The 17,648-nt window shown below is 34.1% G+C and overlaps 1 protein-coding gene across 2 annotated transcripts; it reads right to left on the bottom strand.

The window, feature by feature from the left end:
- Nucleotides 1–233: 233 nt before the first annotated feature.
- gusb (glucuronidase, beta) lies at nucleotides 234–17,599 on the bottom strand. 2 transcript variants are annotated; one of them, XM_051894617.1, is made up of 12 exons: nucleotides 17,324–17,599; nucleotides 15,841–16,026; nucleotides 15,482–15,663; nucleotides 15,040–15,182; nucleotides 11,319–11,506; nucleotides 9,834–9,977; nucleotides 8,222–8,400; nucleotides 7,057–7,200; nucleotides 5,201–5,285; nucleotides 4,651–4,827; nucleotides 2,681–2,816; nucleotides 234–1,897 (listed from the first exon to the last, which is right to left on the bottom strand). In XM_051894617.1, exons 1-12 carry the CDS (start codon nucleotides 17,537–17,539, stop codon nucleotides 1,749–1,751), a joined length of 1,929 nt encoding a protein of 642 aa, XP_051750577.1. In that variant the 5' UTR covers nucleotides 17,540–17,599; the 3' UTR covers nucleotides 234–1,748. The 2 variants fall into 2 exon arrangements, with proteins under 2 accessions (XP_051750577.1, XP_051750576.1); XM_051894616.1 differs by having other exon boundaries at nucleotides 7,057–7,203; nucleotides 17,324–17,598.
- Between the last annotated feature and the right edge of the window lie 49 nt (nucleotides 17,600–17,648).

The following is a 17,648-nucleotide window of genomic DNA, read 5'->3' on the forward strand; positions in this document are numbered from 1 at the left end:
TGTTCCCATGGAAACAATTTACAGCAATGTTGCATCGCAGCATGTTGTGTAATGAAGCTCACGCTGCATTAACACTGGACAATAAACAGCTGGAGACAGTTTCTGGAAACGCTGAAGAAAAATAACAAATGGTTGATTTTTTGATGCCTCCATCAACCTGTCAGATGTAGTTTGAGTCGTGTTCAGTAGATGTGAAACCTCATACAAGTACAATAACAGCTGTTAAACCAACATAAATGATCATTCTTGCTGTTTATTATATGATAATCTTATCCAAGTCTGAACCGAGGAAGATGTTTGTCTGATGAATCATATTTCTTGACACTCTTTGAGCATAAAGTTGTCTACAAATGAATCTGAACTGAATCTAGGAAACAGATGAGTTAACATGAACATCCATAATCTCAGGAAGGTTTTTGTGGAATGTTGTTTATTTTGATGACATCGCTGGAAAGGTTTGGAATGTCCACAAAACAAAGGACTCATTGAATTGCTTATTATAAAGTAATTAACTCTTTCCCCGCCATTGACCGAATTTTCCGGCAATCTGCGTTTTCAGTGTTATACGGTAGGGGGCGCTGTTACGCATCTTCTGAAAGAGTACAGAATCTCTGGATCAAAACACAGGACAAGAAGAAGCAGAAACAGGCGATTGCTTATGCTCATGTAAGCTAACGTGATCATCGAATACTGAACTAGTGATGGGAGAAACGAAGCTTTGTGAAACTTTGAATCACTTCGCAAAATAATTGACTGTTTCGAATCAAGCGAAATGCCACACACTGGTGACCCCTGCTGATCAAAACAGTGTAAATGCAACAAAAACACCTTTAACAAACCAACTGCAAAAGTTTTATTTATCTGTATAATCTGTGTTATTTTATTAAATTGTAGGGTTTGTTTGATGGAGAGCTTGGTTAATCAGGCCAATAACTCAAACTCTTCCTTTTTAATATACAAATGTGTCATTAAAAATGTCAACAAATTTATAAAACTTCCTGAAAACCATATATAGACACTGGTTTGTGCGTTCAGTCTATGGTTAAGAGAGATAGTGGTTAACCCCCTAGTGGTGAACCATTGAAATTTGTAAATGTTTCGAAACCTTGTTTAGCCTCGTTTACTGAAATCACATGACTTTGGTAGTTTGATACGCGCTCTGAATCACTGGTTAGAAACAAATGATTCGCAAAGGTTTCGAAGCTTTGTTTTGGAAAAGGCATATAAATCAAAACTGCCTAATGTTACTGAATGAAATATTGAACCCATAAGGAGGAAACGACTTTTTAAAACGTAAAAAAAAAAAAACGCTGGCGAGGAAAGATTTAAAGTAAAGTACACTCTCCTGTCATACAAATCAACACAACACTGGTCACTCGCACACAGACAACTCGTTTGAAATCATTGCAAACATTCACAATATCAATCCCAGAGGCTGAACGCCTGCACAAGGCACTTCCTGTTCCCGTTTAATAAAAAAAAATTAATAAAAAAATTCAAGTTTAAAGTGTTGCTGCATTTCAGTATTGTGGACATTTGCAATTAAAAGTTGAGAGTCTTTACAAAGATCAAACAGCACATGGATTCATCACACAATCACAGCATTAGAACAGACTTGATCATAAATGAGCAGAAGGATTTGTGTGATTGTCATAGTGTAGGAAGTATAGGGCACTTTTACTTGATAAAAGGTCCATTTCCACCTGCTCTTCCTGTTTTCCAGCGCACACAGGAAGCAGTTAATCCGCTCACTGGCAGGGATACCTGGCCCAGGTGGGCAGCACACCTGTCTCATTGGCGATCCTCCAGTATCGCTCCCGCAGGAGAAACGCTCCGGCTTTGGGCTGCCGCTGCCGAGTGAAGACTCCTTTCTTATTCCCGACCACTCGAACGGTGGCTGGAGACAGAGAGAGATGAAGGGATCAGGGGATCTGCAGGGCTTTGAAGGCTTTTATGACCTTTTTAAATAAAATTAACACCATATGGGCTGGGAAGAGCAATGTCTATGAGAACATCCTAAAGTGTAAAATTACTGTAAAAATAACAAACTGCAGTTTAAATAATACACAATGCTGTTGCAGATGAAATATGAAAGATGAAAGGTTAGATAGGCTACTGATTATTAATCACTCAAATCACTTTATCTTAACCGCTGGTCTCGCACATCTGTCATGTTTGTAGTTTTTTGTAACACTTTTTATTTGTGTTTGTAGTTCTAATCGAATCCTCGTCCAACACGCAATGGGTTGTGGGCAACATTAGCTGTTACGGATTTGCACTTCGGATTCAAATACTATTTAAAACGGATAGTATGTGAATTGGGATCGCTTTTCCGATATAGCAGTCCCCAAATTTAAGACCTCTTAAAATGATAATTAAGATTTTTCTTACATCACTTATGATATTTAAGACTTGTTATGGCATTAAATTTGACCAAACTGAATGTAAGACCTGCAGGGACCCTGTGGATGCTTTCCTTAAATTTCAAAACTACGAGTTGCATCATGAAAATGTTCAAATAAAGTGTGCCGATTCCACGCGGACCTGCTGATAACCAGCGATCCGTCTGACACGTTTTCATTCTCTTATCAAAAGCGTGCATGAGTGAACAGTATGCTACTTAATGTGTTCCAGAAAAACTTGTTCGGATCAAAAGGAAAAGGCTGCGGTTATTTCCTACTTTGAGCCGTCATGAAGTCGGCAAAGTTCCAGATCAGCTCTCCAATGACGAACTCCTTCCTCTTCTGGTCAAACACGCTGTGGTAGTTCTGCAGGACCGTCTTCTGATACTCTTCTGTGAACATCACGGGTGGATCCTGCAGGACAACAAACACATGAGAAAACAGGTTTGAGTTTTCCAACACCTGTCAGTGGTGGCTAAATTGAAAAAAAGAGCCATAAATATTTTTTGCAACTGTGAAACTGTACTTTGCATTACTTGTTACTATATATATATTATATATAATTACATATACAAAGTAAAAAAAAAAAAAATCCAAATAAAAAATATCTGTCATATCTATAAAGTAAATCATACATAAATTATGCAAATCAGATCTTATGTCATAAGAATATTTTATATATATTTAGATATTAATATTTATTTATTTTTTACTTAGTTAAAGTAAACTTAGTTACTTAGTGACAAGATCTCAGAGTTAAACTGTCAGAAAAAATTAATCTTAATTATGTCAGATAACACTTAAGCAAAACATGGTCAAAGTGTCTGAATAATTTTTGGTTCTAAATTTTTATCAATTTTACTGGTAGTCCACTGTATGAAGACTTTTTGGGTATAATTTGTCACAGTTTACTTTATTTTGCTCTCCTCACTTACATAAATGAACTATAGTGTCCTGCACCCACTAGTAAAAATATATCAAAAAAAATAATCAGAAATGTCTGAATAATTTTTGGTTTGACATATATATATATATATATATATATATATATTATATATATATATATATATATATATATATATATATATATATATATATACACACACACACACACACACCTGTATGTAAGTGAAGTCACCTTTATTTATATAGCGCTTTTTACAATGCAGATTGCGTCAAAGCAGCTTTACAGTGATAAACGGTATATCATTTTGGCTGCACAGGTCTTAAAGAAAATGGTGTCACTGTCCATGTGTGTGTATATATATAATATAATATCAGTGGCGTGCAGTGGTGTTCTGAAATGAGGAGGCACATTTTTTAATTTTTTATGAATCAAATGTAAATTCCTGTGCATTACTCTTAACATTGACACATCTTCCTTGTTAAACGAACATTACATTACATCAAAAAAGAAAAAAAGAAACCAAATACAATTCTATTTTGTAATTTTACATTAATGTATTGTAATAAATGTTCTGTTTTTCAAATCCAAGTCAATCTCATCAAGTTAGTGTTTTAAGCATTTCTACATTCATTCCAAAATAACTAAAGGCTGTAATAATTTAAACAATATATTTCATTTGTGTATTGATGTTTGTCTTTTTAATAGTCAACTTAGGCTATTTTGGATCATCAGTCCTGCTCCGTAAACACGTCTGTCACAGACAGGAATTGTATTTTTAATTTCACCAAGCTGATTGCACTAAAAACCCCCACAGTCAACATCATGCTTTCAGTCCATTTCAAGTTTGATTTTGACGTGACATAAAGCAGTGATATCTATCTGTGTGATCTGTTTAATTACTTTTCAATTAGTCTTCCCATTGATGCCATCATTTGTTCATTCAAACTATATATATATATAAATAAATATTATTTTTTTATAACAAAAGGTCTAATATGCATAATTCCTTTAGTGAATAAAAAATATATATATAAAAAAAAATCTATGTATTTAACTAAAAATGTAAATATATATATAAAATATAAATTCTTATTACAAAAGTTCTAATTTGTATAATTTCTTTAGTGAATCAATTCGGTCTATAAATTTATCTATAAACAAATAGCAAAGACTAATTAAAAAGAATATAAATAATAATATCTAGTGAATGAAGTGAATGCAAATAAATGATGTAATCAGCAGGAGCATTTCATTCTTGTGAACCCAGACACGGGCTAGACGAGGTTCAAATGAAACCTTTAATGAAACGTGTGCTCAGACTGTTTTAATTTGTGGACTTACACTGTGTAGGCCGGGCACGGCGTCCGCTCCATACTCGCTCTGGATTATGGGCTTCTGGTATTTCCCATACCAGTTATCAAACTGAGTGTTGAGCTGAAGACCGATGACCTCCGTGTGACCCGGGTCATGGTACCACGAGAAATAGCTGTTTACACAAATAACGTCCACATACGGGGCCTGAGGAGGAGAACCGGTCAACACAAACAGCATTTATCACACGGTAAAGGGGCAAATCATGTGACATACTCCCATTTATCCAGTTCATTTATCAAAACTGAATCAATCTTGTCACATATACAAAGGTTAGCCAGTTAAAACAAACATCTTAAAGGTACAGTAGCAACAACCTGTGTAACTAAGGGTGGAAAATGATCACATATCTATCCTATCTACTGTAGTTCAACTCAACATGATAGAGAGAAATATAAGATAAGAAATGTTTAAACAGCTGAAATAAGAAAGTCAGGAGGTACTAGGTCGTGAAATGATTACTTTGCAACATAAAAAATACTCAAAAATAAATGTATAAAATGTGTAGTTTATGTCTCACCCCTAGATCTCTGCCGTAGTCACTGTTTGTGATGTATGTGACCGGCCGGGTGGAATCCAGAGATTTCGTATGAGAAATGAGTTCCCTACGGAAAAATACAACAGGAAAAAAAACAGGTTACGTTGTTTTTCTGACAGTACAAACAAGAATTTCAAAATAAATATTTAAAAAATGATATATTCCCAGTTTAAAAACAGGATTCAAACACTTCTTTGGCAGTCTTTCATTATTTTATTATTTTAAATAATAATTCATAATGATTATAGTCAAATTTTTGGCTGATTAAATATGAATTTTGATTAATTTCTATGACTTTTCCAGGACGTGTATTTAATAATTTTAAATTATTATTATTTATTTTAATTTAATTTAAAACAATTAGATTAAAAATTTTTAAAAAATTGAATAAATTACATTTTTTAATTATTTTAAAAATCTAATAAAATTATTGGTAACATTTATTAACATTAGTTAACTATATTAGTTAACATGAACTAACAATGGAAAACACTTATAAAGCATTTATTAATCTTAGTTAATGTTAATTTTTAGTTAATAAAATTCCCTAATATATTATTAAAATCAAAATTCGTATCTGTAAATATTATTTAATAGACCTGAGTTAACATGAACTAACAATGAACAGTTGTATTTTTATTAACTAACATTAACCAAACATTAAAGATTAATTAACACTTAAACAAATGTTTTGCTCATTGTTAGTTAATGCATGAACTTTTGGGACCTTATTGTAAAGTGTTACCAAAGTATTTACTTTATTTATTTAATTATTATTTATTTATTTTAATGAATTATTTATATTATTTTTCACTTATTTATTTTATGTAAATTTTATTTAAAAATCACAATTTTTGCATTTCCAGATTTTCCATGACCACAGGAAAGGGAACAAGAAACTATCAAACGTCAGTGATGCAGACAGAAGGAACATTAACATCATGGCATTGAGTTTAATATTGTGCTACTGCAGTTCTAGAAAGCATTAATAATTCAAACGGATGTTATTTGCAAATAAATAACCCATTAGTAGCGCGCATGAAGAGCTAAAGCCGTTGAGACTCAGTGAATCGTACATTAGACCATGAGAAGTTTCCAGCGGCCCGTGGCGTCTCTTTATAATGCTCAGGTATGTAAATGAGTGTCAAAGCAGGTGTTTCCACCTGAAGACATTCTTTACACCTGCTGAACAAGACTCGACACATGATCACACGCAAACACCCTCATTATGATGCATTATTACTGTCAAAACAACAGCTTGACATGAACAGAGAAAACATCATCAAAACACACACCATTACATCTGATTAAAGGTCATGGAAAACAGGAGTTTTGCTTTTTTAAAGGGATCATGACAAGAGAATTAAATTTTGCCTTGATCTTTTGACATAAAAGAGGTCTTTGTACCATTAAAACATCCTGCAAGTTTCGTAGCTTCAAACGTCCTCCTCATTATAAACAAAGCATTTATTTAATCAAGCTCCAAAAATGGCTCATTTGAATATTACGGGAGTTGTGACGTCACACGGGCAAATACATTTGCATATGTCCGCCTCCAGAGCAAGACATCAACCAATAGTTACACATCATCACATCATAGGCCCCGCCCACTGTATTATAAGTGAACCTCAAGGAATATTTTAAAATAATAAAAAAAAAAAATCCATGTCATGACCCCTTTAAATTAAGATTTAAGACTGCATCATAACTTGCATTACGCTACAACAACAGAAGGTCAGGGTTTCATCTGTTTTCTCCTTTCATACTCTTTTAGGTGTGAACATGGAGCCATCTCAACCACTGAAACCATTAAATGAATCATTTAGATTTAGTCTCACTTGAAATAGAGTCCCGCGGGCGGCATTTCAGATGCAGGCTCATTGGCCACAGACCACATGACCACAGAGGCATGGTTTTTATCACGTCTGACCAACTCCTCCATGACGATCAGGTGATGAGCCAGAGAAACATTCCCGAAACTCCTTCTGGGGGGTGAGACACACACACACACACACACATTCTAGATAATAAAATATAATACCTCATACCAAAGCACTTCAAATAGATTAAGATTAAGGATGAATTAGTGCTGTTCGTGTTAACTAAAACGATTAGAAACTGTTAATTGTAAAATTAAAATAACTCTGAAATAAAAAAAAGAATATATGAAAAAAAAATTACAAATGTCTTGCCAATGAACTAAGTTTAAGCACTAAAACTGAAAAAAAAAGAAAAAAAAATTAAAATAAGAAAATTGCATAACTAAAACAAACTAAAATTGAAATGAAAACTGAAAATACATAAAATAAAGGGTCTTTCAAAATATGAATACAATAGTAACTAGTTAACTAAAACTATTCAAAATCATTTTCAGTATTTGAAATAAAGCTGAAATGAAATAAAATATAAATATTTAGATGAAAAACTGAAATAAATTAAAGCTATTTTTTAAAATATATTTTTAAAAACTAATAAAAATAAAGCACAAACTAAAATTCAATTTAATATGTAAATTAGAGCCAATTCAAAATATTAATAAATACTATAATAGTTGATAAATAATACTAAAATAACGCTGGTCTCAAAAAAAAAAAAAAAAAACCCATTAGTTTCATGAACTAGCAATGAAAAAAACATTTATTAATTTTAAACATTTACTAATACATGATTAAAATCAAAAGTTGTATCTGTTAATATTATTTAATGGACCTGAGCTGATGTGAACTAACAGTGAACTGTTGTATTTTATTAACTAAAATTAACAAAGATAATTAAAAACAGCAAATCTACTGCCTATTGTTAGTTAATGCATTAACTAATGGGACCTTATTGTAAAGTGTTACCAAGAGAGTCCTGTCAGACATGGATTCACTTCCTACAAGCTTTATAACCTTATAAAAAAACCTTAATAACCTAATTATTTTAGACAGATGAAAAAAAAACAGGTACAAAAAGGGTTTTTCTGTGTAAAACTACTGTGTATTTGTCGGGACGGCGTCTCACATGTCTCTGATGCCCACTCCAGGACACTCATCTATAACCACGATGCCGTGACGGTCGGCCATCTGCAGGATCTCTTCGGCGTAGGGATAGTGGCTGGTGCGGAAGGAGTTGGCCCCCATCCACTTCATCAGGTTAAAATCCTTCACGATCAGAGGCCAGTCGAAGCCCTTCCCCCGGATCTGAGACACAAATTCGTCATAAACCTTGTGCTTCTGTGAGCTTACAAAAGTGCGCCTCCACTGAAATATGAAATATCTGGGTGACACTTTACAATAAAGGTCAATTAGTTGACATTGGTTAATGCTTTAATATCACATAACACTGGGCCAGTGTTGTTTTAATATCATTAAGATAATATTATAGTTTTTATTTTTAAATATTTCTATATAGTTTTTCATTTTTTTTTTTTTTCAGTTTTAGTTATTTTTAGTACATCAAGTTAAACTAAATCAAAAAATGAAGATGTTTAGGTTTTTATATTTTATTTATTTTATTTCAGTTAACGTTTATTTTATTTTATTTCAAGTGACAAAATTTTTTTTTTAATGGTTTTAGTTTTAGTTAACTATAATAACCCTGCAATCAACAATACATTTGTTACAGTATTTATTACCCATAGCTAAAAATGTCAAAAATACAACGGTTTATTTTATTTCTTGATAGCTAAGGCATTTTAAATATTATTTACAGATATAACTTTAATAATATTTAATAATGCTATATGGATGCCTTTCCCAAAATCTGATTTCCAGGCCTGAAAAAAAAAATAATAATAATAATAATTGTATTAAATAAATTAAATAACAAATAAATAACAATTAAATTTAAAAAAAAAAAAATATATATATATATATTTTTTTTTTTTAATTAATTTTTTTTTTTTTCAATAAAATTACATGGATTAAGTAATATTCTTCTTTAATGAAAAACTGTATCTGACGTGATGTTAGTCAAACAAAATTGTGCCACCAATGAAATATGAAATCTGATATTGTACACTCATAGCAGCTGCATGAGGATCAGTGTGCGTCCATGAACTTCAACTTTGACCAAACATCAGCTATAATAACAGAAGAACAACACTCCGTGAGAGGATGCGGGCGTGTGGGTAGAGTGGTTGAGTTAATAGCTGCTATCAGCTGATTTTACCAGATGCTTGGCTTAAAAACACAACTCTGCTCTTAAAGCGATAGATCACACTAAAATGAACATACTGTCAGCGTTTACTCTGTAATCATGTTGTTCCAAACCCGTATGACTTACTTTCTTCCGCAGAAAGAGTGTTAATACTAATCTTTATGATAAAAGAAAAGCAGACCATGTGCATATTCATTCATTGGCGTTGTAATCAGCACACAAGAACCGATGCATTTCAACAACTCACGCAAGTGTGACGATGTGCAAACATTAATGAGATTTGAGAGCTTTGATGATATGATATGATTTCAGAAGAATCTGAATAGAATCCATGAGTCTTGCATGATCAGCTCTAGTTTAAACGATTACTGACAGTGTCATCAATACATGTTACTGACAGTATATACTCATTTCTCTTTAGCATTGACATTAAGAGGCAGTTATTGTGTTTTTGCTGCCCTCTGCTGACACTCACGTCTGCATCCTCGTGCTTGTTGACCCCGTGGAAGTAGAACGGCTTGTTGTTGATGAGAAACTGTGTGCTGGTGACTTTAACTGTACGAATACCCACAGGAAGAGTGTAAACGTCCGTCTGTCCATCCTCTGCTGTGGCCTGAACCTACAAAACCATATCAGACCACATGTTGTTCATATAGTTTGATTCATAAAGTTTTAAGAATGATACCTAATCCATCTCAAAGCATACAGCAATACTTACCTACATATATTTTAAACTAAAACTTTTAAATGCATGCTAATTGCTCAAATGATTTACTTAGTCAAAGTTTTGAATCAATTCACTGAAACGGTTTGAACTGATTCACAGAAATGAATCGGTAAAACAATAAGGTTCCATTTGTAAATATTAGTTAGCTACATTAGTTAACATGAACTAACAATGAAAAAGACTTCTAAAGCATTTATTAATCTTAGTTATTGTTCATTTCAACATTTACAAATACATTATTAAAATCTAAAGTTGTATCTGTTAAAGGGGATAGTTCACCCAAAAATGAAAGTCCTTTCATTAATTACTCTAGTTGTGTAGACTGTCAATGGAGGGACAGAAATCTCTCAGATTTCATCAAAAATATTTTTTTACTTGTGTTCCAAAGATGAACGAAAGTCGTACAGGTGTGAAACAACATGATTGTGAGTAATTATTTAATAACAGGGTTTTCATTTTTGGGTGAGCCCTATAATATTATTTAACAGACCTGAACTAACATGAACTAACAATAAGCCACTTTAACTAAAGTTAACAAAGATTAATAAATACTGTAACAAATGTATTGCTCTTTGTTAATGATAGTTAATACACTAACTAATAGAAACTCATTGTCTAATGCTATTTTTTCTACTGAAGTTTCAATCAGAAATGCTATTAAAACATCTTGTTCACACTCTAATACTTGCGAAACAAAGAGAAATCGCTAAACTCGTCTAAACGACATAATATGGACAAATAAACAGAGCATTTGGCAGATGCTTTTATCCAAGGTGACTTATATTGAGTTTTATAAGTTTATGCATTCCCTGGTAATCAATGCAAATATATTGTCACTATTAGACATGCACCCAGCCCTAAGAAACATTGCACCATCACATCTGACCTCATGCTAAAGTCACCATGAGATCAAAATCCCGTGCACATCATTTGTTTTTGTTTAAATTCATGTGCCTCGTAATCGTGAATCAGAATAACTTCTCCTCCCTCTTGCAGTTCTCTTCTCTGATGACGTGGGCGGAGCAACCTGTCACTCAAATGAGATCCACCAATAGCAAACCACAACCATCCAATCAATTTCCCACTGACAAAATCAAGCCCCGCCCTACATTTGTTCTTGTTCGTGAAGCTTTTCACTTGTACATATGTCACTATAGGGAAGAAAAGACTAGCGCAACTCTCATCTTTAAGAAGCTCCTCTTAAAGATGCTATCACTGAGTAACTTCACTGACCTCCATGGAGTAAAGGTATCCTGGGTTTTCGTGCATCAGGTACGGCCACCAGAGGTTGACGTCTGTGACTTTGAGCATTCCTCTGGTGCCGTTAGCCGAAGCCACACATCTGCCGTCCTTTGCAGAGAGAGTCACTTTCACAGCAGGTTTAGAGCTGCCCAACACGGACACATTATAACTGACCAGCCCTAAATCACAGGACAAACATTTGAACAGATGAATTAGGACTAAATCTAAGAACATTTTAAACAAATGCATCGGGTTCAAGGCAAGTTAAGATTCAGTTTTCACGTGACGTCACACTCTTATAGGAACGTCCAGCTGGAGGACAAAACAAGGCTTTCCTCCATTAACCACCAGTCATTTTTACAAGGTTTGTACTAAGTACTAATGAAGTAAGACAGTGATATTAAAAGACCAAATTCAGTATACACCTTATTGATGATGTATACTATACACAGGCGAGCAGATGAACTCAGAATATAAACGCAACATCTTTCAGTCTGTTTGTAAAACACACTTACACGGAAAGTACATTAATGTTCAAATACACTAACATATACAATAACATATACACTATAAAAATAATACATTTTGACTTTCATTTTTTGAAAGTGCTTTTAACACATTGCTAGCATGTTTTAACATGTTGTTAACAAAGAATTAACATGTTTTAACACATTACTAACATGAGTTAGCATGTTGCTAGCATTTTTTTCCACGTTGCTAGAATGATTTAATATATTGCTAACATGAATTAACATTTCAGCACATTACTACATGAGTTAGCATGTTGCTAGCCTTTTTTAAACATGTTGTTAACATGTTTTACCAAGTTGCTAGCATGAATTAACGTTTTAACACATTACTAACATGAGTTAACATGTTGCTAACATTTTCTTTTTACATTGCTAGCATGTTTTACCCCATTGCTAGCATGAATTAACATTTCAGCACATTACTAACATGAGTTAGCATGTTGCTAGCCTTTTTTAAACATGTTGTTAACACATTGCTAGCATGATTTAATATATTACTAGCATGAATTGGCATGTTTTTGCACATTCCTAACATGAATTATCATGTTGCTAACATGTTTTAACACAAGGCTAACATGAATTAACAAGCTGATAGCATGTTTTAACACATTGCTACCATTAATAACTACATTGCTAACATGAATTAACATGTTGCTAACATGTTTTACCAATTTGCTAACATGAATTAACATGTTTTAACATTACTAACATGAGTTAACATGTTGCTAGCATTTTTTTTTACGTTGCTAACATGTTTTACCATGTTGCTAGCATGATTAAATATATTGCTAGCATGAATTAACATTTCAACACATTACTAACATGAGTTAGCAGTGCTGCTAGCCTTTTTTAAACATGTTAACTTGTTTTACCAAGTTGCTAGTATGAATTAACATGTTTTAACACATTACTAATATGAGTTAACGTGTTGCTAGCATTTTTAACATTGCTAACATGATTTAATATATTGCTAGCATGAATTGGCATGTTTTTGCACATTCCTAACATGAATTAGCCTGTTGCTAACATGTTTTAACACATTGTTACCATTAATAAGTACATTGCTAACATGAATTAGCATGTTGCTAGCATGTTTTAGCACATTGTTACCATTAATAAGTACATTGCTAGCATGAATTAACATGTTGTTAGCATGTTTAAGCATGTTGCTAGCATGTTTTACCACAATTCTAACATAACACTTTGTTAACATGAATTAGCATGTTGCTAACATGTTGCTGTTTTAAAACATTGCTAGCATGAGTTAACATTTTGCTAGTACGAATTAACAGGTTTTAACACATATTCATGTTGACATGAATTAGCATGTTTAAATAATACATTTTGACTTCATTTTTGAAAGTGGTTCTGAGAAATGATTTAATTCACTTAATATAATCAACAGAGGAGGGGATTTGAGGAATCTACATTCATATATAAAATATTTGCAAATATTATAATGTTATTAAATACAACCCCAAATCAGAAAAAGTTGGGACAGTATGGAAAACACAAATAAAAAAAGAAAGTAGTGATTTCTAAATTTACTTTGACTTGTATTTCATTGCAGACAATGTGAACACAAAATATTTCATGTTTTGTCTGGTCAGCTTAATTTCATTTGTAAATATACATCCTTTCCTGTCATTCAGACCTGCAACACATTCCAAAAAAGGTTGGGACAGGAGCAATTTAGGGCTAGTAATCAGGTAAATTGGTTAAATAATGATGTGATTTGAAACAGGTGATGTCAACAGGTGATTGTAATTATGATTTGCTACAAAAGCAGCATCCAAGAAAGGTCTAGTCCTTTAGGAGCAAAGATGGGCCGAGGATCGCCAGTTTGCCAACAAATATGTGAGAAAATTATTGAAAAAACATTATTTAAAAACAATGTTCCTCAAAGAAAGATAGGAAGACAATTGCTTATTTCACCTTCAACAGTGCATAACATAATTAAAAGATTCAAGGAATGTGGAGGAATTTCAGTGCGTAAAGGACAAGGGCGCAAGCCTAAGCTGAACAACCGTGATCTCTGATCCCTCAGGCGGCACTGCATCAAGAATCATCATTCATCTATAAGCGATATCACCACATGGGCTCAGGACTACTTTGGCAAACCTTTGTCAAGTACCACAATACGTAGTTACATCCACAAATGCCAGTTAACATAGGGCTTCCTTTTGGCACAGTACAGTTTTAACAGTGTCCAGAAGCGTCGTCGACTTCTCTGGGCTCGGAGGCATCTGGGATGGACCATCACACAGTGGAAACGTGTACTGTGGTCAGATGAATCAGTATTTCAGGTATTTTTGGGGAGAAATGGACGCCGTGTGCTCCGGACCAAAGAAGAAAAGGATCATCCAGACTGTTACCAGCAACAAGTCGAAAAGCCAGGGTCTGTCATGGTATGGGGTTGTGTCAGTGCCCTTGGCAAAGGTAACTTGCACTTCTGTGATGGCACCATTAATGCTGAAAAGTACATAGAGATTTTGGAGCACAATATGCTGCCTTCAAGAAGACATCTTTTCCAGGGACGTCCATGCATATTTCAACAAGATAATGCAAAACCACATTCTGCACACATTACAAAGTCCTGGCTGCGGAGGAAGAGGATACAGGTACTGGACTGGCCTGCCTGCAGTCCCGACCTGTCTCCAATAGAGAATGTGTGGCGCATTTTGAAGCGCAAAATGCGACAACGAAGACCCCGTACTGTTGCCCACCTTAAGACTTGTTTGCAGCAAGAATGGGACAAAATTACACCTGAAACACTTCATCACTTGGTGTCTTCAGTCCCTAAACGTCTTTTAAGTGTTGTGAAAAGGAATGGCAACATTACAAAGTGGTAAATGCTTTACTGTTCCAACTTTTTTTTAAATGTGTTGCAAGAACCAAAATAAGAATTTTGTTTTTTTTGAAAAAAACAAAAAAACAAAAATGAGGAACACATTAAATAATGTGCTGTTGTATTGTCTGCAATGAAATACAAGTCAAAGTAAATTTAGAAATCACTACTTTCTTTTTTTATTTGTGTTTTCCATACTGTCCCAACTTTTTCTGATTTGGGGTTGAAAAACAAAACACAGTAGTCTTTGGTTACAGCATTCACTATATGTTCTAAGGTGAAAGTGAAAGTATCCGCAGCCACATCTTTTTCGGTCAGCCAATTCTCCGCTTACCAATGTTATCAGAGAATGACGTCTCCACTGTGATGTCATCAATGTGCACCTTTGGTGTCGTGTACAGCAGGACCGATCGGTGTATTCCAGCATAGTTGAAGAAATCAAAGTTAATGTTCTGAACAAAGTAGCCAGCGGGGTATCTGCATGGAAAAGAAAATGGTAAAGAAATACAATTTTCAGAAGAGAGAAAGACGTGAAATTTGCATTCACTCCTTCAGCCGTTATGTTAGAAAGACTTCAGAAGAGTTTTCTGTAATTTAATGCCAACGTAAAGTGTTAAAAATCTAATTCGAAAGCGAAAGTAAAATGCGCACAGGCATTCATAATGGTGCGTGTTTACTGCCGCAGAGCGTTTTCAGTTCATTCCTATGGAAATTGAGATTTTTCAGTGGCCAAACACTTCTTTAGGGCCACTATATGGACGCTGACTGTATCTAACCTGGTGCGATCGTTCATGTACTGAATGGTTCCTGGTGGAAGCGTCTCTAGAGTTAAAGTGTTGTTCACTGCAATGGTGATTCGACATGCACTTCCGGTGCTCTGACGCAGGATGCCGCCAACGTCCGCCTCAAAGGGTAGATGACCGCCCGCGTGTTCAGTCATCTTGATCCCATTCACCCACTGTAACATGGGAAGAATCACAGATCCATGTGTCAGTCCTGAGACTGTGACTAACCAGATGAGTCAAAGACAACATGACACTTGCACCAGATTACAGGCATGTAAGAACCAGCTGGAAAGTGTATGCATGATAAAATACAGAGAAAAGAATCACTGATAGGCTTCTCATGTACTTACAAGCACAGAATAATAGTGTGCACTTCCAACTCGGAGCATGATCCGTGTTCCCTGGTCCTGGATCCAGCGCGCGGGCACCCACACTTCCTTCTCATACCACACCCAGCCAATGAAATCCCTGATTTTGGAATCTTGTGTGATGTCATTGTAGCTGGACGGCACCGGCATGTCAATCACTGGACCCGTCTGGAATAAAAACACGCTTACTATCAAACAATCAAAGATTTCCTGCTTAATACGCAATATTTCATAGTGGAACTACAATTTGGCTGACTATGTTTACTACTTTGACAATAGCCTCTAGTAAAATAAACATTATTCTGATCAAAACACTTAGTAATCTTCTTAATAAACACAATTTAAGATGTTTCTTCACAGGACACTTTACAAAACACACATTACACATCTGTTGATTGTGCAAGAAGAACAAAACAAGATAACTGATCAGAGGATGAATGCAAAGGAGTGTGTGTATATTTTTGCATGTCATACACTATTGCAGGGGTTTTCAAACTCGGGCCGAAAGGGAGAAAAACAGTGTAAAAAATGTAATAAATAAATAAATAATTAAATGCTACTTTAAACAATACTAGATTAAACTAACTAAATTTAATAATACTTACATAATTTTAATAATATGGTGAATTAAAAAAGATTCAATTAAATAAATAATTTCAGTAACTAAATAATTAGAAAATAATCTTAATCATGTAACATAATAGAAACTAAATATTTTCCAAATAATATTTTACACATATTTTTGGGGGTTCTTTATACTTGAAAAGTATATAGAACTGCCTTTTAAATTTAAGGAGGGATAATTTTAATAAAAAAATTAAAACAGTGAAAAGTTAGGACATTAGATGAATAATAGACATTTTTTTATGTGAAGATTGAGACACTCTTTGAAACATTTCAAACAATAAAACAAATAAGATTAAACTAAATAAAATTAATTAAATCAAATAAAAAATGATTCAGTTATTTAAGTACATAAATAAATAATATGATACATTACCCTAACAGTTCAGTTCTATATTCAGTAATATTTTACATATATTTGTTCTGGGTCTTTATACATCAAAATTTTAGGATGGGGGTCCTTTGCATGAGTATGATGTTATTTTGAAAAATCCTGCATATCTATTCATTTTTATTTCCATATACAGTGGGGTCCAAAGATCTGATATTTTATTTAAAACTGAAAATACACAAAAATGTTAGGATTAAAAAAATAATGAAAACAATGTTATTATGTAATATAATATAAAACATAGAAAAGTTACGATGAAATTAATAGTGCATAATTTCTGTGAAGCTCAATATGCTCTTTAAAACATCACAAATTCGACTTTTCACTCAGCTGATAATAGTTGTATTGAAAACATTTGTATTAAATTGCAAATGCCAAACACAAGCACTTCCACTAGACTTTTGGAGCCCACTGTATTTTCCAGCTGTGCTGCGTCAGATCTCACGTGACCTCCGCCAGTGGACGCTTGTACCACTTCTGCTCAAAGCCGCGGTTCCGCTCCGGAGAAAGATCCGCTCTGAATCTCCACAGGCCGCTCACATCTTTCACTTCTCTGGTGGGAGAGTCTGTGGGAAACAGCATCCCGCCCTGCAGCGACTGACACACACTGCAGACAGCGGCCAGTAACACACATTTCACCACCGTCCCCTCTCCTGTTGAGCCCATCTTCACGCGCTGCTCAACGGTCTGTTTACACCTCGTCTCCACTTCCGCTACGCGCGTGACGTAATTTTACGTCAGGACGCTTCCTCGACGGAACATGTAGTAAAACATT

Source organism: Ctenopharyngodon idella, chromosome 5, assembly GCF_019924925.1.
Source record: "Ctenopharyngodon idella isolate HZGC_01 chromosome 5, HZGC01, whole genome shotgun sequence".
NCBI classification, from domain to species: domain Eukaryota; kingdom Metazoa; phylum Chordata; class Actinopteri; order Cypriniformes; family Xenocyprididae; genus Ctenopharyngodon; species Ctenopharyngodon idella.

Bases quoted from the DNA above. Each gene is read 5' to 3' on its own strand.
- gusb (XM_051894616.1), bottom strand. From the start codon at position 17,539: ATGGGCTCAACAGGAGAGGGGACGGTGGTGAAATGTGTGTTACTGGCC. The intron at 9,978-11,318 runs GTCAGTGAAGTT...ATGGTTTTGTAG, and splicing joins GATACCTTTACTCCATGGAG to GTTCAGGCCACAGCAGAGGA. The intron at 8,401-9,833 runs GTGAGTGTCAGC...TTTGTGTCTCAG, and splicing joins ACAAGCACGAGGATGCAGAC to ATCCGGGGGAAGGGCTTCGA.